The sequence below is a fragment of the Rhinichthys klamathensis genome, unplaced genomic scaffold (assembly GCF_029890125.1).
Source record: "Rhinichthys klamathensis goyatoka isolate OS25496 unplaced genomic scaffold, OSU_Roscu_1.1 h1tg000183l_1, whole genome shotgun sequence".
Classification (NCBI taxonomy): domain Eukaryota; kingdom Metazoa; phylum Chordata; class Actinopteri; order Cypriniformes; family Leuciscidae; genus Rhinichthys; species Rhinichthys klamathensis.
Window position 1 is genome coordinate 1201857 of NW_026606711.1, and position 24105 is coordinate 1225961.

A 24105-nucleotide genomic window follows, 5' to 3' on the forward strand; every position below is an offset into this window, starting at 1 on the left:
GTTTGGTTTCTCATATGAAACGTTCCGCAGTCAAATATGCGGGTTCGGTGCCATGCATTAATAATGCCATCTCTTTATCAATAGTATATGACTCCCGGCCTGGATTGAGCTGATCCATGCATATCTAAGACAATGAACCTATATGAGCATTAAAGTTGAATCAAACACTTTGAAAAGAAAAAGAACACCTGCCGAGAGAGGAAGAGTGTGTGTGTTTGAAGTGCCTGGGCTTCCCGTATCTCATCAAATGGATAAAACCTCTGAAAAGATGAAGATAAACTCTCTTGCAGGAACCGGATTGAAACCAACCCTTGTTTTCTTCTTTCCCGTAAGTGATGCAATCGCTTAAAAGTTTACCTGCAATTGCTACAAAAGCATCCCCAATTCAACCAGCCAACAATCCCAGACAGATTTCCTGCATGTAATCCCAAACATCCAGGCTTTTCAGCGAGGAGATTCCTGCGGAGCCCCTTCAGCCCAATTAAACCCGCATGCCAGGCCTCCATCAAAGGAACTGAGCAGCGTGTGCATATGAAACGCTATCGTCCAAACAATCGCATTTGAACCAGCGGGACGTTAGAGGAAGGGAAGACTAGTCTCCCAGCAGGACAAAGGGTTGATATAGTCCAGAGTGAGTTTCTCTTAGGAGTCACTTTCTAAACGCTCCCATTAATCCCCTTTCCGGAGTGTCTGAATGTCGTGACTCTGGAAAATGTGGGACTTCCTGAAGCTCAAAGAATTGAAACACGGTCAAAAAAAAGTCTCTCTGTGTGCCGAGCTTTGTCGCTACTGGATTAATCTCTGGAGGTTAGAAGATAGAGCAGCTTATTTTAAGGGGATCAATGAAACTTAAAGAATGTCTAATGCCACTTTAGAGTTTGAGGCCTCGGGGCGCCTGAGCGGCAGAACCCTGAGAATCAGTCAGTTCAGTGGGAACGGTGCGTCGCAAGGACCTTGAGGAAAAACCCAAGGGTTTGCGACAGTGGCACGAGTTGAGAAAACTTTCACTTTTGCTGAAACATACTCTGACGTTGGCGACTACTGACCAATGAGAAACAAAGACCACAAAACCAAAAGAAAAAAAATAAGAAGTCACATTTTGCCCCAGTAGTTTACATTAGTTTTAGAGAAATTTTTTTTTTTGGTTGTATTTTCTCATCAATAGTGATTACATTTTCTGTAATACCATGCTTTTAAAAAAAAAAAAATATATATATATATTTATTTATTACAAATTGTATATAAACTATGCTACCGTTAGATTTGGGGTCAGCACGATAAAAAAAAAAAAAAAGAATACTTTTATTAATCAAGAACTCAAGATTCAAGAATTAAAGTGAGTCAATATATTTATAATGTTACGAAAAATTTCTATTTCAAATAAAAGCTGTTGATAGAAGCTTCTGAACTTTCTATTCACCAAAGAATCCTCACAAAAGATTATCACATTTCCACAAAAATATGACGCAGCACAGCTGTTTTCAACATTGATAATAATCAGAAATGTTTCTTGATCACGAGACACTGAAGACTGGAGTAATGATGCTGAACATTCAGCTTTGATCACAGGAATACATTTTATTTTAAAATATATTAGTCATTTAAATTATACTTTTTCACAAAATGACTGTTTTTACTGTATTTTTGATCAAATAAATGCAGCCTTGTTGAGCATAAGAGACTTCATTCAAAAATATCTACAGTACTGTAAATATAATATATAATTTTATAGCCGTATTTTGTATTGCCTTTCATCTTTGCTTTTGTAAATAAGAATAAAAAATGATTGCATTTCAATAATGAGACTATTGAGAAAGCATAGAAAAAGAATAATGAAAATATAATTTGTGACTTTCTCCTTACACTAAAAAATAAATGTCAAAATGAGTTTGCCTGAAGTAAACTTTCTAATCCTAAATCCTGATTAGCAGGCTGGGCCATATCCTGGTCTTTATCACATAATACACCCCTATAAGCATCTCTTTGACTAACTATTGAGCTCATGCGAGGCCTTTTGCATGTAAGAATCATTGCTTTCTTCATGCAGAATGAGGCCGTTATCACGCTTGACAATGGAGGAGATGCAGGGCTTAGGATGGTCTCCCCAACCCCACCCGGCTATTAATACCAAAGAGATTCAAGCATTGTAGTGTAAAACAGTCTCTGTTTATTCAGCCCAACAGGAAGAGCTTTCAGCTGAGACACACAAAGTGATTCTCTACATTTAGCTGGAAGAACGTAGCTAGAAAATGTACTAGAAGTTGAAAAATAAGCTTGGATAAATATTCCCACCTTTTATTTTCTTCCCCCCAAAAAAGTTGAAACTTTATAGAACAATTTTGCCCTTGAAAGTCATGGTTATTCATAGCCTCAGTTTGTTGGGATCCAATCTAATTTTCAGCATCCATGATAAATTGCTTAATTGAAGTCAGTAAACAGTCAGCCATCTCAGTTATTGATGCAAGTTTTAATTGGATGAGACAAATTCATTCGCTCAATCATACAGAATGTTACAGTGCATCACCGGCCAACTCAAGAAGGTCAAGATAGTCATTCCAGCCACTGAGATTGATTGGCCGGACGGACGACTTGTTTATATAAGATAAGAGAAAATAGCCGAAAGGTCAACAATCACAGGCTATCTGAGCATTATCTGACTCTCTCTCCGATGACAAGCACAGCAAACGAAAGTTGAGCACAAATGTGGGCGGCGAGAACTTGACTTTAAATCAAGAACTGCGCCTCATTGTTAAGATGACATGTATATTCCAAAATGAAAACACGAGTGTATTTGCAAATACTGATTATATATATAAAAAAAAGCTTTACTTTCAGCCAGTGCACTCTCTGGTACAATAAATTCATACAGAGACATAGAAAAAGACAGAATCCATTTGGTTTGGCTGCGCACTGACACAAACACAATATATTTTCTATATAAATCCTATATACACATGTTCCTTCACTAAACAGTTGCTTTTAACACAGCTAGTTACACTTCCACTGGAAGCAAAATGCATTTCAGTGCCGACAATAAATGCTGCCCAGAAAGAAAACTTAAAACAAACGTCTTTTTGTTTGTAGTCCGTCTCTGCTGTGTTATATATGTCAATGCCATGTACAAAACCCAGTTAAGAAAACGAATTTACAGTAGAAAGGGTAAAATAAAGGCAACAAACATGATGATTGAAGATGACAACGTTCGGAGGGCTCTTGAGCGGAACCACCGAACTTCCTGAGAGTCGTCTGAAAGAAAATGAAAAAAACAAAACGTACATGAAATGATATACAGGAATGTTATTTGAAGAAACAGCCACTCAAACAAGAAACAGACGCCCTGAATAATCATTTGCGGTCCGTTTGAATCAAGCGCTAGTCAGTGATTCACAGCCCTATCAGGGAATCGTTGGAGGTGAGAACTTCTGTCTATTGTTGCTTATCTCTAACTAAATTAGTTACAGCAAACTGAAGGACATTAAAGAGATAGTTCATCCAAAAAATCATCATTTATTCACCAACCTGTATGAGTTTCTTTCTTTTGTTGAACACAAGGAAACATATTTTGAAGAAATATTTGAAGAAACATTCTTTAAAATATCTTATTTTGTGTTGAACAGAATAATGAAACTTATACAGGTTTGGAAAAACTTAAGGGGGAACAAAAAAAAAAGTCAGAATTTTCATTTTTGGGTGAACTATCCATTTAACTGTGTGTCTGGCCTTACTGTAATATAACAAAACTCGCAGACTTTACAACAAACACGCATCTATAAACTCACCACAGTCTTTGCTGAAAACATGCGGGAAGCAGTGCAAAACTCCATATCCACATCTGCAGTACGAACATCCTTTCTGAACCCATTCTCCATGTGGAATAACACCGCAATCGCTGTAAAAGTAAAAACACAAGCATTTAAAAACCCCGTGCGACCGCAACAGTGCTGTACAGCTCGATCTCGGCGTTACCTGAGGCGTTCGTCGTATTCGCAGCTGCGACCGGTGAAGTACTTCGGACAGGCGCAGAAGCTTCCCAAAATGCACGTTCCACCATTCTTGCAGCAGGTACGACTTTGTTTAGCAACTGAGATGAGAAACAGCAAAATGAAGATATTAAATACAAGAAAGCAAACGCGAAACAGCAGCCCCAAAAATGTATGACGTGTAATCTAAACAGCTGCTACCAACATCTGTTTCCCAACACGACATGAGCCATCCAGACACTGTGCAGGCCGTCACGCTCGACAACACTGGAATTCCCATTAATAAAGGGAGAAATCCACTCAACTCCAGCTTAAATGCTCAAAACACACAGTTTTCTACTTCAGGCACATTGTTTACTCTGGTTCATGTTTGTAAGTGTTGTTTACAATGGTGTGCAATTAAAGTCAAGTAGTTTCCTTTGTCCATGTCTTAAAAAAAAAGAAAAGATTTTTACTCAGGAATTGCTAAACAGCTGTTCACTAACCACTACAAGGAAACAGCCAGCATCACGTTGAATTAACCGAAGTAGAAAACTGAAAATAGTATTTTCTGTAAATCAAACTCCAATAATCTTTATTTTTAACTTCCTGTGTCCAGGAATGTGACTGTACTGTACTGTACTTAGGGACTTTCTAGAAGTTATCATGACTTTCCAAAGATTTTACTTTTATTCAACAAGGATGTGTTGGATTGATAAAAAGTGATAGTAAAGATTTATATTGTTAGAAAAGATTTATACTTTGAATAAATGCTGTTCTTTTAAACTTTTTTTATTAAATCAATGAATCCTGAAAAAAATATCATCACAGGTTCCACAACATATTAAGCAGCACAACTGTTTCCAACTTTGATAATAAATCATCATATCAGAATGATTTCTGAAGGATCATGTGACTGAAGACTGGAGTAATGATGCTGAAAATTCAGCTTTGATCACAAAAATAAATGATAGTTTAACACAGAATAGAAATAGAAAAGCCATTATTATTAAAAAAAAATCTGTATTATTTATCAATTACATGCAGTTTCAAAAACATTAAAAATCGTAATGTTTCCAAACTTTTTCTGATCCGGTGACTTCCCAACGATAATATTAATCTATATACACATCATAAATAGGCCTACACGACACATATACATCGACCACATCTATATCTGTTTATCAATCCATGCATGCATTCATCTCTTCCATTATGGTTATGATGAGCTCACCTCCAGTCAGTCCTATGAACGGTAACGCGGCCTCTGCGTTGTGGTGTTGACGCTGCGGCGTTTGCGTGTTCATTTCATTGAACTTATTCAAGAATTCAGCTTGTTGCTTTGGCTTACCAGAAACTCCAGCTTTCCCACATTCTGAGCCCTCACAACCTGAGAGAAAACGCGTTATCCATCCGTGTTAAAAACAACAACCGGCCACATACGGAATTAAACATCCTGCGTTAAAGATTCAACTTTTACCTGCTTCAGTAGAAACAGCCTGACACACCACCACAGCAGACAGCAAGAACCTGTAGAGGAGAAGAGCAAATGTGTGAGGCCTGAGGAGAAAGAAGACAAACGCTCCGATTATCCCAAAAGAATCATGAATCATTTTCTCACCTGAACAGTTGATTCGTCATTCCGCTCGCTGGCAAACTGCAAAACACCCAGAGCGCGCGCGTGTGATGTGACTGGTCTGCTCAACACTGATGCACTGTCTGCAACACCATCAAAACATCCGCAGTGTCACCATCACAAACACCAAATACCCAGACCACCCTCTCTCTGTCCCTCTCCGGGGTCTTTAGTGCTTCAGACTCCCTCATGACGCGCCATTAACACCTGTGAACCCCTCCCATTGTCATACATGAGATCGCGCGCGCACACCCACAAATGCAAACGAGCCTCCATTCACATTCGTCCCGTCAGTCAAACCATAGATAGTATAAGAAAGAGTCAAACCGGTTTGAAATGAATCGATTCTCTTCGGTATCACAGAGAAGCGATTAGAGGCTATCAGAGCACTTTGATGCTCTATAATTGGGGATTTTTTTATTTTAACCAAGGATCTTTGTTTCTTAAGGCGAGACACTACAGGCAAAACAGTTTTTTCATGCATCTGTCAATTTTGAGATTTTGGGCCATATAAAAAAAAGAGTGTTTTTTCAGATTAGTGGAAAAAAACCCCATCCAAAATACACTTTTAAGTGGATCTTTTAGAGCACTTTATGGGATAGTAGACTGGAAAATGTTGTCATCATTTACTGTATGAGTTTCTTTCTTCTGCTGAACACAAAAGAAGATCATTTTCATTTTTGGGTGAACTATCTCTTTAAAGGCTGTTTTCTCAAAGTGAGTTTTTCTCCTGCAGTCAGAAATCTTTATTTCAGCAGCACTTACACACACCAAACTTTACAGTTTCAGCCTATCCCTATTCCGATCTATATTCTGAAGGTTTTTACCGAGGGGGTTGTTTATATATAATTTGCCTGATTTTATACATTTTATTCCTAAAAAATTATGATTTATTTTTTTCTGGCTGGTGACAGTATTTTCTGATTTATGGAGTGATAAAAATGTCAAAAATCCCCGCTTTAAAAGCCTTTGATTCCAATATGTTTTTTTTTTAAATGAAACAAGAATTTTGAATCTGGCTTTATCCAATGTTCAGATTTTTGTTCTAGAAATGTATGCAAATTAGTGCATATTTAACTAAGCCAATTTAAACATCTTGTTTGCATATTTAAACATAACTTTTCAAAAAACAAACCTATAATGCACTTTTTTTTGCAGTTCTTAATGTAATCAACGACTGGTGAAGTATGGTGGTAAGCCTATCTATTCATTTTCATACCCTGTTCACCTGTGGTATTTTGCTTTAAGTTAAAAATAAAAACTCTTACATTATTTAGATCATTGCTTAGTGCATGTACTCATTATTTATTCTGACTATTTTCCACATGTTTGAATAATAATAAAGTCCAGCTCGGTTCACTCTGGACACTCAGGGAAACATACATTTCTTTGATTGCACATTTTAGAGTATTTACATATTTCTGTATGTTTATATTGAATGTATCTTATATCTTAATTAAAAAAACAGATATAAACATCAAATCATTTTTGTTCGGAAGTAGTTTGGTATTTGTTGTTGTTGATGCACAATTGCTAATTTTTTCATAACATTTATGCATGAAAATCAAATGAATTCTCTGGTGATCTTGTTCCCACAGGCTGACATTTCCAAAGGAACGCCAGTACATATATATAACCTCTGAGAGCTGTGAGGGAAGTAATTAGAGTAAGTTTCTTTGAGGAATTTCTTGAGTTTGATGCAGTTCACTTCTTTAAAGAGGTGCATAAAGCACAAGCACACGCTTCCGTCTCTATTTCTGTCCTTATTCTTGGTTATTGGTTTCTAATTAGCCGATTTCTCTGAGCCTGTGAGGTGAAGAACTTTCAAACATTTTAGTTTGCCATTCAGTCTTTTCAACTACAACCAGAAACATCAAAATATACTTCAGTATATATATATATATATATATATATATATATATATATATATATATATATATATGCCCTGGTTTCTCTTTTCACAGACTCTCTCTTTCTAAACCTCAACTTCATTTTAAAGTCAAAATTATTATCTTTAAACAGAACAAGCATAATTGTATCCAAATGCAAGCTTTAGTTATAGCCTTGTCCTATTTTACATTTCACATTTAATGTATGTCTGTCTTCTGCATAATGAAAAAAAGTTAATTTTGTCCGGTGGGGGAAAAAAATCATCCTTTTGAAAAAGAAATTACATGCAAATTACATGGCTCAGGTTGATGCATTTTTCATTTTAAAGCACAATGCATCACCGCTGGGAGAGCTTTCCTCTTAGTGCCATTAACGTTTTTATTTTTACATTCATGCATGCCAACATTTCCACTAATTGTTGCAGGGAATTGTTTCCCAGCAGAACACCCGCTCTGTCCATCTAGAGGAAAGATCTTCAGCACAGACGTCGACCAGTTGCTAAATAAAGTTGCTGGAGCATGTGACACAGGCCCACCCTGAAAGGCTAAAGGTCAGACTGAACACTGCTGGTATATTACATGACAGGCACCTTTGACCCATGAGCATTACCTAATGACCTTTTAGCTTTGTGTTTAATAATAATATTTTAATGATTAAATCAACATTCATGTGTATTTATTAGAATAAATTCTTTAAAATAAAGGTTGCAAAAAGCGTGTTTTCGCAGCAATGCCATGGAAGAAGTTTTTTTGGTCCCCCAAAGAAACTTTCAGTGAACAGTTCTTTTCTTCAATTTTCTCTTAGAACATTTGAATAATCTAAAGAATCTTTTCCACTATAAAGAACCTTGAGAAAATAACCATTTGTGGAAAGATTCCAAGGTTCTTCACGGAACCATCGATGCCATTAAAGAACTGTGATTTTTAAAAGTGTAAGTGATGCATCACTGCCATTGTTGTTACTGTTAACCCTCTGGGGTCCTTCATTTCAGAGTCACACTCAGGACCTTCGCTCCAAATGGGCCGGAAGGGTGGGATTAATATGATATATATTTTTTTTTACTTGTTTTTTATAATATTTTTTCTTTTCTTTTTTGGTGTTTTGAGATAATTTCAAAAATAAAAATGAATTATAATTAATATTTATGCAATAATTATGACCCATTTTGTCCCCATTGAATATAATAGAAATTTTTTTTTTAAATTTTTTTTTTTTTTTTAAAGCTGTATTTCATTTTAGAGTCAAGCCTAGGCCTCATGAAAGCAATTTTTGAAATGAGATGGATGCCATCTGGTGGACAAACTGAGCATCTTAAAAATTCAAAACCCATATGTAATCTGAATTTATTAGTGTGTATGTAAGTGTGTTTGTGTGTGTGTGTGTCTGTTTTGCACTCTTGATGTTTTATAGATTCACCCCTTCACTGTTGTGTGCTTTTTTTCTGGATCGTGGCTGATTTGTAGATTGTACGCACAAAAAAACTCTGTATTTTCACATTTTTGCCAATTTCCCATTCATTTCCTATGCGGGTCTATTTGGACCCGAAGGTCCTGAGTGTGACTATTTTTTTTACAACCACTTAGACTATTCAAATCCTGTCCCCAATTTTTTTGGGTGTTCATATACCAAGTACCAACAAAGTCACCAAATTTCGGACCATTCCGAAAAAGCTATGATTAAAAAAAAAGAAAGTATTTAAATGCTTCGGGTCCATTTGGGCCGAAGGACCCCAGAGGGTTACAGCTGCAGTCGGCAAGTCTGGCAGATTGAGTGGATTTAGGCAAAATTTGAATGTTTACAACTCTCATGCCCCTCCCCCACTATCAACGAATACCCTCCCACCGAGTTCGTGCTCGTCAGTGCGTGTGCACCAGGTTATCTGTGAACGCGCCCGTCTCATCAGCATCCATCAACACCGTGGAGTATTTGGAGGTATGCTGCCCTGGCTAATCTACCGATAGATTGCAATTGCTAACGTCATTTATACTCTAAATGAGCTTACTTGATTTTCCGCCATCACTCTTCGTTACTGCGCGAACTTCAGGCGTGTGCATGTGATTGTAACGTGCGCGAGGGGTGGCGTGTGCCCGATCTGTGATTGACAGTCAGATCTCACACCCCCCTGCGCTGATTGGACCCGATGATCCGGGAGCTGTGGATTTTTACAAAACAAATAACACGCTCCAGGTGGAGTTAGAAGCTCGGGTTTTTTTCTAAAACCACTTTATTTATGTTGTTCTGTCGGATTATAGTGTCGATTTCACGGAATATGATAAAAAAAATGTTGCCGACGGCAGCTTTGACTTAGGGTACTTATGCACGACAACGATGAACTAAAACCAGAACCAGTATTTCCTTTGTGTTTTTTTTTTTTTGCGTACAGATGCAATGTTGTCAAAACGATCCCCGTTCACATGGATCTGCGAAACCGACTAAAAACGGTGTATTCTGCAGCCAGGCCAGTAGATGGCGATGTCACTTTGTATGGAAACACTGCACGTCTATAGACGAACACGTAATACTCATACGCATGACGTCACCGTTTTCACAAATTGGCGTTTTTGTAGTTGTATCATTTTCGAAAACTTGCACTTTAAATCCCCTTTTTCAAAAGTTTGCATTTTCAGGCCCACAAAACGCTGTTGTCGTGTAAAAGAACAGCTAAAACACATAAAAAGTTTTCCTTTTTAGTTGAAAACGGTGTCGTGTAAACGGCCCTTTAAACTATTTTCTATTTTAATTAAAATAAATACTGAATGTATAGCAATGTCCTGGCAACCACCGCACTCTAGCATCATAGCAGCAAGTTTTAATCAAGAAACCACCAGAAAATAGAGTTTATTTCATATGCAATTTAATTTGGACTTCAGTTATTAAATAATTGAATGCAAAACAGAGTTCATAAATACATGCATTTCTTTTTTGCTAATGGGCTACTGAGGTTTAATTAGATAATTCCCTCACATAAAGAAGGATTAAACCATGTCCGCTAATGAGCAACAAGGTCACGGATCTTCACGCTGCGCTGCTGTCTTCAGGTCGGATGCCCTTTTGTTATAGACACAGGAGGAGTCAAAAGGTGATTTATTCTCTCTGCTCACAGGTGCATTTCTGTCTCTTACGGCTGACAGCCTGTCATGTTTCTGCCAGAGGAATATGAGAGGTAATTAGAGTAGCAGAGGTGGACAGCGAAACGCCGATTTGAGGGGACAAATCCAGATTAAATGTGTGCTTGTACGAGTCACTTGTTGTTGTTTTTTTTTAATTAGACTGCAATTCAAATAAGACTGTTACAGTACATTTTATGAAGAAATTTGCCTGACACCAGATTGATGCTGGTCCGTCCTTCAGTGTGCTTCTGTGGGATTTTTCATATTTGTTTATTGTACACTCTTAGAAAAAAAGGTGCTGGTGGTGGGTACAATTGGCATATCCTGTTGGCATAATCATTACAGACTTAGTGATTGGACTGACTGGCCCCTCCCTTTCACTGCCTCTGGCCAGATCCCTCCCTCATGTTAAAGAATAATATTGATTTGATACCTGGGTTGGATGTGGTGTCTCTGGCTGGGGAGCTAACCAGTGCACACCTTGCTCAAAGCCATGAAAAAAAAAAAAAAAAAAAAAAAAAAAAAAAGGGGGGGCAAGAGGGCCAACCACCCATAACATTTGGTTATGTCAGGTCACAAACAAACTAAGGGAGCTTGGTTTGGAGGTGCCTGTTATGGTGCCCCGGCGCACTTTTTAGAGGAAACCTCAATGGAGCCTTAAAACATAACTACGGGGGTTGGGTGTCGCTGGCGGCGGTGAGGGGGAATCGGATTATTGAATAGAGGAGAGGTGTTGGTGTTTGTGTGGGTAGGGGGGTGGGGATGTCTGTTGGTTGTGCTCACTGGCAGCTGTGGATCAGCCCCCTGACCTAGAGTTTAGAGCAGGTACGGTGACATCTTTTTGACTGACCTAAATGTATTGTTATTAGTACTATTGTTACTATTATTATAGATTTCTAGAGCTAATGCTCCTATTATTGTCATGAATTATCATTATAAATATTATCATTGATACTATCACCACTAATATTAATATATTGCTGTTGTTGTTGTGATTGTTGGGATAATTAATACTTCACTAAAACTATACTGATACTACCGGACTGTCCCTATCCATACTTGCATCACAGAAAGGATCTCATGTCCCTACATACACCACTTTATCGATGACTGTACTGGGCTGTTTTGTATTTTGTTGTTTTTGTTTTGTTTTTGTGCTTTTTCTCTCTTATGTATTGTATATGTGTCTCACTACCTTGTATGTATTATTCCTTTGTTAATTTGCAATAATAAAAAAAAAAAAAAAAAAAAAAAAAAAAAAAAAAAGGTTAGATTGGGTCCTATGTTGAAACCTAGGCTTCTTGACTCTATTTTAAAGTACCCTTTATGGAAAAAAATGTTCTATACAGCGAGTGACACACAAACCCGCCTTTCCTCACTCACTCACTCACTCGTTTGATTTGCTACAGATGAATAATGTTGGTGTTACAGGGCTTGAATTTCAGCGCGGGATTGCGCGTATTGTGTATAATTTTACTCATTCCCGCAGATGTTGTTCTCACACTCAAAGAGCGGCACATAAAGCCGCCCCTCAGTGCTAAATTGAGATATTTTTAGCTGCTTATTGCGCTTAAACAGTCAAACACAAAATAATTTCAAAATGCCAGTCTTGGTGAGTATTCACGTAAACACAGTCAGTTATGTTTTAAGTGAACGTAAACAGTAGAGAAAGAAAACGCATGTGTAACAGTATAATGGTGTCAGGTCTTAAAGTGACAGTAGCCTAATATTCCTGCTGCCAAATTATAAGATAATATTAAAAATATCTATTGAAATAGATGAAATTTATCTGCAGATGAAATAACTGCAGTGTGCGCTGGAATAAACAGAATGCGTTGGTGTGGATGGTAATACTGTATAGTTATCATTATTGTTCTTGTTGTGAACAGGCCTTTAAAAAATACATTTTGATGTAGAAAGACTACAATTTTATTTGACAAACTTGTTTTATAGGCTATACAACTTCGAAAAATCACATTTTACAATGTAAAAGCAAGCCTTTCCTCAACAAGAAATGTGATTTGACCTTCATCTTCACTCCAATTGCAGCCATTCATTTTCCACCAGTGCAAAGTAAAAATAAAGGATTAAAGTTGTCTTCAAACATGAGCAACAGTGATCTCCAACCATGTAAATATAAGACCTTAAATATTCTACATGTCAAAGTTGATTAAATCCATGTAACTTCATCACTTTATCACATGGGATTCATTTGATCCCCGGCCAAAATATGTCCTATAAAAGTGCAATCAGTGGTGCGTGTGAAAGGAAGGAGACACCAGAGGTTTGATGATCTCAGGCCTGACTCATGTGAGCCCCCTGCTGGCTCATAATTCATTTACATATCTTTGTGTTTCATTCCCATAATTAACAAGCCCAGGGATAATGCCAGTGCAGGCCCATTACGTGCTCCAGCATGTTTACAGATATAATGATATCAACACAGGTAAGAAGTGCTGTTATATTTTACTTGACTTGGGTTTATTCATTTTCCAAATATATTGCTCAATAGTAGTTCCTATTTGATGCCATCCATAGATGAAATTGAAACTTCCTGATCGTGCATTAAAAATGAAGACTGTCCTTTCACAAAACACAAAATGCATTTTTTATTTTCAGGTGAACTCTCCCTTTAATGTACGACCAGGAATTTAATCCAATTTCATTTAAATAGTAGCTCCTTCTTGATGCCATCCATTGATGAAATTGTAATGCGAAGTGCAAAAATGAACACTGTCATTTCATGTTGTTCCAAACCCAAAAGCGGCTGTTTTGTTGTGAAAAACAAGAAAGTGAGATTGGCAATTGTCTCAAATTTGGTTCTTTTTCTCATAAAATAACAGAAGACTTTGAATATAAGGCACTTTCATTGTGTTTTATATTACTTGTATTGTTTTGTCGTGTTTTTTGTCCTTCATGATGCTTGACAGAAATGGTCACTATGAACTGTCACTGCATGCAAAAAAAAAAACAAAAAAAAACAGCATACAGGTTTTGATTTACATGAATATTGGGTTAATTATTCCTTTAAATGTTGCAAAGCTTGCCTTTGGATTGCTGTAATGAAATATTTCAATTAGGATTCATTCGACAAGGCATTATTGATTGAATATGCATGTCATTCTTGGCTGTGACAGCGAGTGTAAGTTTCTGCTTCTTATGGGGAACATTTGACAGACCTGATTATTGTGATTTCTATTCTGAAAAGTGACACGGTAATGACAGCTGAATCATTATCAGCCATGCAAAGGTTGACGCTCTCTTTCCTAATGAGCTGTCTGCCTTCTGAATGGCACAGCACTGTTTCTTCACTCCGTTTGAAAGGTTACGATTCAGGATGTCAGCAACTTCTGTGAGAAACAAGGACAAATGTGGTGCAAAATGAAACGTTTTCATGCAAGCATTGAGGCTAAAAGAGAAAAACAGCATTGGTGCAAAGTTGATAACAAGAGATATTGAATTGAAAAAGTTTTATTTGTCCTGTACAAAAATGGATTGTATTTTTTAACCCATTCCTTTCCATATAGTTAAAGTTCCTCTATTATGCTATTTTAAAAGTTCCTAATTTTGTTTCGGAGTCTAGTACAATAGGTTCACATGCAGACAAGGGCAAAAAACACTTTTATTTTCTCATATTATACACTGTAAACCCCTCCTTACCGAAAGACTCTGCTCTGATCAGGGGCGGAGCTAGACTCTCAGTACAGTGAGGGCGGAGCTTCATCATGGGGCCCTCTGCTACCAAGTCATTTTAAAATTACAAACGTAAAATATCTGATGAATGCATATGTAATAATGTATCACTTGTTGAGCCAAGTAAGCTTATATGTTAAATAAAACACAAAGGCTATCTCGTTCTTTTCAGAGAACAGTCTGTTTTCTTTCGTTTTGAATTGTTCTGTAAAAGTACACATTTCGAGCTTTCTATAGATATATTTCTCAGGTGTGTGAGGCAAGTAGGCCTACTCTGTGTTTCGGTTCATTTATGACTCACAAGACGAGCTCCAGTTCACGCGCCGGCGCCTCCGTGTCGTGATTATCTATTGTCTGCTATATTTACTTCTTATTTATTAAATCCAGGCAATTGGTTGATGAAACATTGATTCAAATTAAGATACATTTAATACAAAACGAAATTTGCCTTAATGAATGGCTTTGTACTTTATGTTTGATGTCTCTGGGAAAATTTTAAAGCAGTCTTTCAGTGCCGCTTTCAGAGCGCTCACGTCCGTAACGGGGAACTGTCACGTAACATTGTTTTTCCCTCATAAATGCGAACACGAAAAATAAGACAAAATTAATATTTTGTTCTGTGGAGAGCCAGCCCTTCTTCATTCGGTGGGTATTACTTTTTGTACTTTTGCCACCTAAAAGTTAAAGGTTTTTTTGTGTCACGTCCGTGTAGTTCCCTCATATTAAATATAAAATGCATGTGTAGACTGATATTTTTCTAATGTCTGGAGTCTGGACTCCTTTATTAAGGAGGATAAACAGACGTTTCAGTATATTGGTATTAAATGTATTTTTACCAAATGTCACGTCCATAACGCTGGAATTGCCCAATTTTAAAGAAATTATCCTCAACTAGTTTTGTGGTGTAGTGTAGGTCTATGTATTTTATAATGTTAACTTCAAACAATAGCCTACTAATAGTAATTTAAAGATGTGGTAGCATTGGATCTGGACGGGAGGGATAACCCTGGGAGTTGGAGTGTGTCACGATTCTGCCTTCTCACTCACATTTCGGTTTCATATCGCATATCAGCCATCATTTCTACTAAAGAAAATGACAAAAAAAATAGTAACGCACTGTAATTTGGATCAGTAATTTTAATCTGATTACTGGTTTGGAAATAGTAACGCGTTATTACTCATCACTGAAAAAAGTTACCGGCATCACTGCTGGCGAGGGCCCCGTTCCTGTCCAGTGACGCAAGATCGGCGGTGTATGAGGGGCCCCTTATTGGCACGGGGCCCTGGGGCGGCCGCACCCAAGCGCCCACGCTATCTCCGCTACTGGCTCTGATTGGTCAGATGGCCCAGTCTGTTGTGATTGGCTCGTGTGGAGTTTCAGCTCCGGAGGCTTCCTCAGTGCTTGATTGGTAATACAACAGGTAAAATGGGGCACTTTAATATCTGAGAATATTGCTGTGCTCATGCAATGTCAGAATTACTGTAATTATTAGTTTCTAATTTGTAAAAAAAATAAAAATAAACAGCATTGAGGATAAAAGAGCTAAATAATATTGGAGCGAACTTGATAACAAGAGATATTGAATTGAATGTACAACAACAGCTCAATGAAATGAGTGATTTAAATATTTATATTTGATTATCTGCATGCTGTGTACGCAAGTGTCACCTTAAAATGAACAACTTTATGGCTCATGGTTATTTTTACTCGCTACTGTATGCCCAGTCATTTCCATATGCAGATTGTACATTCATAACATATTTCAACCTCGTAGCAAACATCATGTTCTAGTGGCTATATTGAGCGCACCGCCCTGAAACACTGTACTTGATCCTTCCATCCTAATTCAAAGGAATAAAGTTACCTATATTAATTAGTAACTGTGTCATGTACCACCTAAATGCAGTGTATTAATTACCACCAGCTCCATCATTTTCATTGTGAAATCTGACATCTCCATTCCTCGACGTTAATCATTACTACAAGTGTGAGAACATCCTTGTAGCGACTCATGTCACAGGTTCACAGGTGAATCTGGTCGAGTAGCTACATATGCCATGAAATACAAAGAATATTTTTAAATTAATGCAGACAAGCACTTCTTTAACGAGTTACAAAGCCACGTGGCAACCGTCCCGCAGGGTGTTATAAATAGCCGGGTCAAGAGCCCTGTTTACACGGGCCAGTTAAGTTACATTGACACTTATATGAGCTGCTTCTGAAGCCAGATGCTCATTTAACAGAGAACAGTCAGACGGGTAACATGTATTTTTTATTTCATTATTGCAGAGAAATACTCTTTTATGTTGACAGGACCGCAGGATTGGATGCTGTGCACTTATGAAATTGCAATTAATATAGCGGTAAACACGATTATTGCTTTTAAATATAGCATGAAAGAACAATCTAGTTATGCTATTTTAGAATTAATCACGGAAGCAATTTCATGTGGTATTGTTTTTGCCTGATAAGTGATGATTCCCTGCTAAATGTATTCTATAAAATGTGCAAATGTTCCAAATAGTATTTTTTTTTTGGTCTGCATTTGTTTTGTACTGTGTTTATATTTAATTGCCTGCCCTGGTTAAATGAAATAGCTTAATCAAATGCATGCTATTAGATGAGCTATTGTAAACAAATGCACATTTTATGGTTAGTTTATACAAGGGAACATTGCAATCTTGTAAAATCCAATTTCGTTCTTCCACTGACAGCTTCATCTCTGCTTACAGCAGGAGTCTCTATAATAATGGACAAAAACGCAGAGGTGTTAGTATGTGGCTCTTCAATTATGAAGGATGTCTGGGAAATCAGACTGAGGGAGCATCGACAGAAACGACAGCTGGAAGAGGAGAGGGTACGGAAAAGTGCTCTGGAAAGGTGAGGACCTGACCAATCTCTCATTTTACTGCATTTGTCAATCAGAAAAACTCTAAAATGACCAACTCGATATTTATAAAAACAACTTTGTGGCTCAAAAATGTCTTAAAGTGCATCTGAGGCAGTTTGTTGATATATTTTGTTGATGAAAATATTTTTGAACCCTTTGCAAATCATACAGTTTTGTAATATCTATGCTCATACCATGTCAAAATTACTGTAATTATTAGTTTCCAACTTATAAAAATAATATGGGGTTAGAATTGTTGCATTATTCAAATATTTTTTTAAATCAAATTCACAAATAATATATTTTTTTTTACATAATTATGTGTTTTATCATGTGTTAAATGCCTTTAGAAAGCAACCTAGAACCCACCTATATATTCTCTAGTAACAAAGGGAATCGTAATACATGTATTTCATATTTAAAATACTATTTAAAATGCTCTATACATCGTTAGATCCCCGGAGCTGCTCATATGCGTCATTAAAACTGCTTGACTGAAGAAGTGTGAAATGCTGTTGGCAGTTGTGTGCCAGGAATTTCACCAATTACACAAACTCACATGTTTATCACGAGGCTGAATGCTGTTTCTCTGGCATTTTTAAATGGTTTATAAAATATAATACTGTGGCTTGGCTTCCAAATTTTAAACATCTTTTACTGTACCAATTTTATGGGCCTCATACTTCCTATTTGAGCCAGTGCAGATGAATAAAATCACAAAAAATTGATTGGTTAGAGCAAGAGCGTGCTCTGATTGGTCAGTGCAAATGGCTGTTATTTTATTGGCTTAAGGATATGGTGGGTGGAGTCCAATTATTTGTGGATTTGTCTGCACGTCTTGACACTATAAATGTTTCAAAATCCACAAATGCGTGCAGTGATCTACAAATGCACAGCAAGCGATTCACAAATGAATGCCAGGCAGAGTTGTGTTTGCACGCATAAAACACAAATGTAATTTTGATTTTATTTGCAAATCTCATTTTATTAGTTTTTGTGAAACTCTTTACATTCTGAATTTCAATCTATTTATTTGGAATAATGCAACAATTTTAACCCCATAATAAACTCGCATCTTTCTCGAACTCATAATTGCAAGTTGGAGAAATGCACAATGATGCATTTTGAGCGTTGATATAGAAAAGAATAATTTCTGACAAACACAAGAAAAGTTCAGAGAAGAATCTCTGAGTCATCTCATAATTACAGTAACTCTGATATGGCATGAATGCAGCATTTGTATGTTTGATCCCAACTGCCTCTCTGCCTATTCTGTTCTCAGATAATAAGGCCATTCAGAACTAATAATGAGCTTGTGGTCGCTTCAACTTTAATTGCGTTAATATTAATTTTAATAACAACAGCTATCTTTAATTAATCTGTTAAAACAAAAGAAGCTAACTCAAACCACATTTCATAATTAATGAGAAATCATTTTCATTTGTTGTCCGTTCAAATTAAAATTTTCATAGAATCAATCAAGATTGGCAGAGGCGCATGTCCTCCAAGATAAAACCCCCTAAAAGACTGGAGAGAAAAGCAAAGGTTCCTGAAGAATCAACTCTTGATGCACACAAGGCTAAAAAGACGCACCTGGGAAGGCCTCAAGGTTTCCAGAGCAGTCGGATTCAGAGGCAGGTGGACCTGACGAAAACAACCAAAGCCAACAAACTGGCCCTGTTACGTCACCTCAATGAAAGCTACCCGGGATTGATGGTGTGGTCGAAGTCTTGGAAGTTCTTCGATTTTTCTCGAAGAAAATCCCTGTGCATTCGACTGGGGACAGCCATGGAAGTTTCTCAATCTTCAGCCAGGCACTGACGGTAAACCCTGGTTTGATCTTGGGTTTGACACCAACAACAATATGAGCTCCAATGACATGTTTCTGTGGGAGAAGCTCAGCAAAGCATTAGACTCCGAGCTCATTCAACAAGCTCTGGCCAGTACAGGATGGAGGAAGTCTTGGATATTCACTCAGAAGCGAAAAGAGTCTCATGAAGGCACTAAAAACAAAAGTGATAGCAACACATTTTACAACCTGTGGAGGGATCAGAATCAGGAAAGTGCATCAGACTGGCTCGAATCCTGGAAGACAACGAAGCCTGTGAAAGGAGGTGATATCATGCCCGATTCAATTCAGCCCTCAACTAATGAGGAAACACAACCTGAATTACCATGGGAAAATTCTTGGATGTACGTAAAGAAGCAGCTTCATATGAAGTCAAAAACAGGTAATAACCTAGGATGGAGTGAATCTTGGAGGGTTGCAAAAACCATATCACAACAGGAGACGAAATCAATCAAATCTCAAGCGGTGGTGCCTGAGGAACTGCATCCTGACATCTGCAACATGATAATGAATGTGCCTAGAGAGATGAAGCACGCAATTCAGTTTGGTGGGAGGGATGCACCGCCGTCTGATTGGGAAAAATCATGGACGACCATAAAAAATCTTTTGGAGTATAAAGAAGAGATAAATACAGCTGAATGTGGGGAGGTGGAAGTGAAGGTTGAGACACCGAAACCAGACCGTTTAAACCAACAAAGTGAACATGTGAAATTCAACGTACTTGCTTTGCCAAGGATCCAAAAGCGGGGAGAGATGCTCCAGTTCTCAGAGCAAACTGACTGGAAGGATTCTTGGAAGATGCTGAAACGCCAGCGTAGAGAAGAAAGAGCATTGAGGAAACTGAGACTTCCACAATTTTCCTCCACATCACAAACTCTCACTGAATGGGCCAGTTCTTGGAGGTTCACAAACTTACCTCTCAATCAAGACAGCAGTTTATGGCAGCAGGGTTGGTCCACCAATGCTCACCCCAGACCTATTAGAAGAGTGCTAGAAAATGAGGATATCCCGCATAATGGACCAGCAGGGGTTCCTACCTGGGCTGAGTCCTGGAGGACTACGAGACGTCAGCATCTTCTGGCAAGACAAGGGCAAGGTGCATCAACCCAGCCAGTGCGCCAACAGACATACGCAAGATCTGTGGCAGACTGGGAACAATCATGGAAATCATCAACTCATCAGCGCAATCATGATAGACCCTCAATGACCGAGTGGACGGATGCTTGGAGGTTCTCCAGCTTGGAGGATTTCCAGCCTGAACATATCTGGTTTGAGAAATCAATGGAAATCAAAGGCAGAAAGGAACTTCGCAGAGCATCGAATGCATTTAGCAGATCATTCGATTATCAGACCTTCAAAGAACGACATCCCGCGAAAGAGTGGAATGACTCATGGAGGGTTAAGGAGAGGTCTGATGGTCCTGGACTTGCACATCTCATAAAAAAAGAAGTTCTAGATTGGGATAATTCTTGGATGTTTACCGGCACAGAGTTTTACCAAAGACAAGGTGATTGTTATTTGAATTTCCAGGTAACGTCGGATGTCAGTAGCATTGCGATGCTCAAATCCGTCCAGATTGAGAGCAGGTCAGATTGGGGTCGATCATGGAAGATGTCAAACCCACAACCACCAAAGAACATCGCCTCATGGCCCGATGCAAAGCCAAAGTCATTCAGTGCACAAGACGTGATCCTTTGGTCAGAACACAAACACATCTATTATTTACCTTCTGCTTTGGTCAAAGACTTGAAGCTGAAAATCTGGGGCAAGTCCTGGAGGTTCATGAAGATGGACCTTGACTCAAAGCACGGGAACAACTTTTCTGCGGTTGAGGATGAATCTGTGATAATGACAAAGACTGCAACAAAAAGAAAGCACATTTACTCAAGCATAGATCAGCAGAAACCACAACAGAAGAGATGGAGCGATGCGTGTAAAATAGCAAAAACGCAACCACGACCAAGGCGTAATGTTAGATCTGGCAACAAGGAAGATGAAGATGGAAAAGGAAAGTTTGCAGAATGGATGGAATCTTGGAAATTCTCAAATAATTTAAAAAGCCATGAGCCTGCAATGGTGTCTATATCTCTGAGCGCTTGGGAAAACTCCTGGAAGTTTCTGCTTGATCCGTATGTGCCAAAGAATGGCCCAAAAACAAGCAAAAGTCGGTAAGGATTACCGAGCTCAAGAGTACGGCTTTATGTTTTTAAAACTTCTACAGATTCAACCCACAATAAAGTTGTGTAGCAAACATTTTATCTCATCTTTTGTGTCAAAGTACAACAAAACATAATAAATCATTATTTTTGATGCAGTCACACACACACGGCTGTGAACTGTGGCTCTAGTTCAAGTTTCAATGCACATAATTTATTCTTTTTCAAGTCATAAAGAATAATGACTTGACATGCATGTGGTCAAGCACTTTCTAACATAAACACGAATGAAGTGTTTTGACGCAGTACTGAAATCTGCAGTAATACGGCCTGCAAACGACCACACTTATACTGCAAAGATACTACATAATCAAATGAGAAGTGTACTTAACAGAAAAACACAAAACAACAACACAGAAAATACAACATACAAATGTATCATTCAGTGCTGATTTTAAAGACATAAATGACTTCTTAGAATTTTAATGTTAAATTGTTTACTCAAAATGTTAAACATTTATGGAAATACGGTAATACAATATCACCAATTAGTATCATTAGCACTAACAGTAGGATGTTTAATTCATTATAAATCACATATACCCTCACAACACATGGTCTCCCATACTGCCACCTACTGGCATTGAAAAGCATAACATTAGAATCAATCCTTACTGACAAGCATAGATAGTTGATTTATTTTGTAATTAAGCTGGACTTTAACCCAGCTGATCATATTGATTGAAATGGTCACGACATCTTTATTTCCGACAAATTACTTGGCATGCATCAATATTACATTTCCACTATCTCCCTTAATTAACTGATTAGCTAATGATGTGCTCTGGTATCTCTGTTTTTTTCCTGTTCAAACAACTAAAAATGAACGTGAAAAAGTCAAATATGGTTCATGGCAATTACTTCAAGATAATATTTTCTATACTATTAAATGATATCTCAAACCCATCAATTTGGCTTATTGGTTGACAAACTTATATGATTGCTTTTGTTTAGCTCAAATTTATCTTTATTAGCTTTATACCTGAAACAGTGTCTGTCACCGACATGTTGGTGACAGACATAGATCATCTTTCAAGAGTGCAGAACAAATATGGATATTTTCATTAAGTAAGGCATTTCATGCATGGCTATTGTTTACACTGCACAAATTAAACTACTAAATAATGACTAAATGTGCTGATAATTGTCTGGTCTCATTTTTTGTTTTGCATGAGCTCAAGCAAAGATGGAACACATTGGTTTACCATCTGTCCCAGACCTAAAACCCCTATGCTTCTCTAAAAGATGCCCAGAATTCAAGGCAGAATTCTTGAGCTTAATATGACCCAAAAGTTCATAAGGCAACTCCTTGCCATTTCTTTTTTGAAGGCCAATTAAAGACTAATGACTGTTCTTTTCAAAGTCATGAATCTGGACATGCAGTTAAGTCCATAAAAGTATAGTAATTTGAAAAAAACTTGCCAACCTAAAAGTATTTATTAATATTTTGAGTTAGCTTTTATTTTAATATTTCCAGTATGCATTTTAATTTGAGTTACAATGGTTTTTAAATAATTTTGTTAAAAGAATTTTAACTTTTTTTTTATTTGATTAGTTTCCCCCTTAACAGTCATCTCCCTTTTTGAGCATAGATGTGAAAATGCACGATCCAAACTTAAATGGTTGTAATTCATTAATACTTTACAATACAGACCCAAAGTTGGAATATTGCTGAAGTGAAAGCACTTCGAAAAAAGAAAGTGTAAAAAGATATAGAAGTTTACGTTTACAGTAACGCAAATGTACTGAACTATGTATTGTACTGTACTTTTTCCTCTAAAATGCTATAAAGTCAAAGCCATATATCTAACCAAGTTGTGTACCAAATTCGAAGCCAAAAATAGCCATCCACATTCCATTGATTTTAATGCGTTCTCTTGTAACAACTTAAAAACTTTCTGCCACAATATCACTTCTATCACAAAACAGACACCAAATATAACATTGAGTCTCAGACCTTTCTGACGATATGTGTTTTGTCAAGAGTAGAAAAAGTTGATTATAAAATAGTGCAGTAAATATTGTAATGAGAAACGACACCGCCCACTAGGGGGAGGAGCCTGCTAAAAGGATTTTATAATTTACCGTTTTCCTGGTAATGCAATGCCCAATTTCAAAATGGATTTCTCAGGATGAATTTTGAGTGATTAAGCTTTCGAATGATACCTGATGATTACTAAACTATGTGAGCGGGAAAAAAGGCAATAAAAAAGAACAAGAAGTGAATAAGTTGAAGGTTTTCCATATAATATTTATATTTTATTTCAATTAAATTATTTGTAATAGTTTTAGTTAACAATAACAACACTGTTGCCAACATCCATACAACATCTGTTTCTGCAAGGCTGTCTTTATTGGTTATTAGTTCCTCAACCATGAAGTGACAGTCATCGCTCTCTAGGGCAGAAATAAAGCAAAACGCCATCAGATACACATTTACAGGCCTCCCTGTGTGTATTTTTATGCACATATTTGCTTGGCATGGCTGTGGTTGTTATGGCAGGGAGAACAGGACTGTCTACCCCACACGCATCGCTCGAGAGGCCTTCTGGAAACACTGCAGTAAAATTAATGAGCGGAGGGTCTGACACCGAATTATAGAGGGTAGGTAGTAGTGTGGATGTCTCAGGCAGCGCACAGACACTTAATTTTCCTGCAAAGAGACATGCCTTCAGCACGGAGCCCTCTCTCTTTCTCTCCACCACACACAGAAACAAACACGATATATCATCAAACTGCTTCCACTTCAGCAGCATCTCTGCGTTCATCCCACAGGGACGTTTAAGCAGGTAATGTATAGAGTAGTTTTATTGTTATCCTGTTCGATTCTGAAGCCAACTTATTTTCAGATCGTTTGCAAC

The 24105-nt window shown here is 37.5% G+C and overlaps 2 protein-coding genes across 2 annotated transcripts; one reads left to right on the top strand and one right to left on the bottom strand.

The window, feature by feature from the left end:
• Positions 1–2713: 2713 nt before the first annotated feature.
• Positions 2714–5864, bottom strand: tdgf1 (teratocarcinoma-derived growth factor 1). Its single transcript, XM_056261589.1, has 6 exons — positions 5581–5864; positions 5440–5489; positions 5194–5349; positions 3967–4081; positions 3780–3889; positions 2714–3246 (listed from the first exon to the last, which is right to left on the bottom strand). Exons 1-6 carry the CDS (start codon positions 5598–5600, stop codon positions 3146–3148), a joined length of 552 nt encoding a protein of 183 aa, XP_056117564.1. The 5' UTR covers positions 5601–5864; the 3' UTR covers positions 2714–3145.
• A 10607-nt stretch (positions 5865–16471) lies between these two features.
• Positions 16472–19000, top strand: LOC130094964 (uncharacterized). Its single transcript, XM_056261583.1, has 3 exons — positions 16472–16547; positions 17004–17169; positions 18652–19000. The coding sequence occupies exons 2-3, from the start codon at positions 17039–17041 to the stop codon at positions 18998–19000; spliced, it is 480 nt and encodes a 159-aa protein (XP_056117558.1). The 5' UTR covers positions 16472–16547; positions 17004–17038.
• The last annotated feature ends 5105 nt before the right edge of the window (positions 19001–24105 follow it).

Coding starts and splice junctions, on each gene's coding strand:
- tdgf1 (XM_056261589.1), bottom strand. CDS start 5,600: ATGACGAATCAACTGTTCAG. Junction 5,490..5,580: donor ATGACGAATCAACTGTTCAG/GTGAGAAAATGA, acceptor TCTCCTCTACAG/GTTCTTGCTGTCTGCTGTGG. Junction 4,082..5,193: donor GTTCATAGGACTGACTGGAG/GTGAGCTCATCA, acceptor TTCTCATCTCAG/TTGCTAAACAAAGTCGTACC.
- LOC130094964 (XM_056261583.1), top strand. CDS start 17,039: ATGGACAAAAACGCAGAGGTGTTAGTATGTGGCTCTTCAATTATGAAG. Junction 17,170..18,651: donor CGGAAAAGTGCTCTGGAAAG/GTGAGGACCTGA, acceptor AAATTTTCATAG/AATCAATCAAGATTGGCAGA.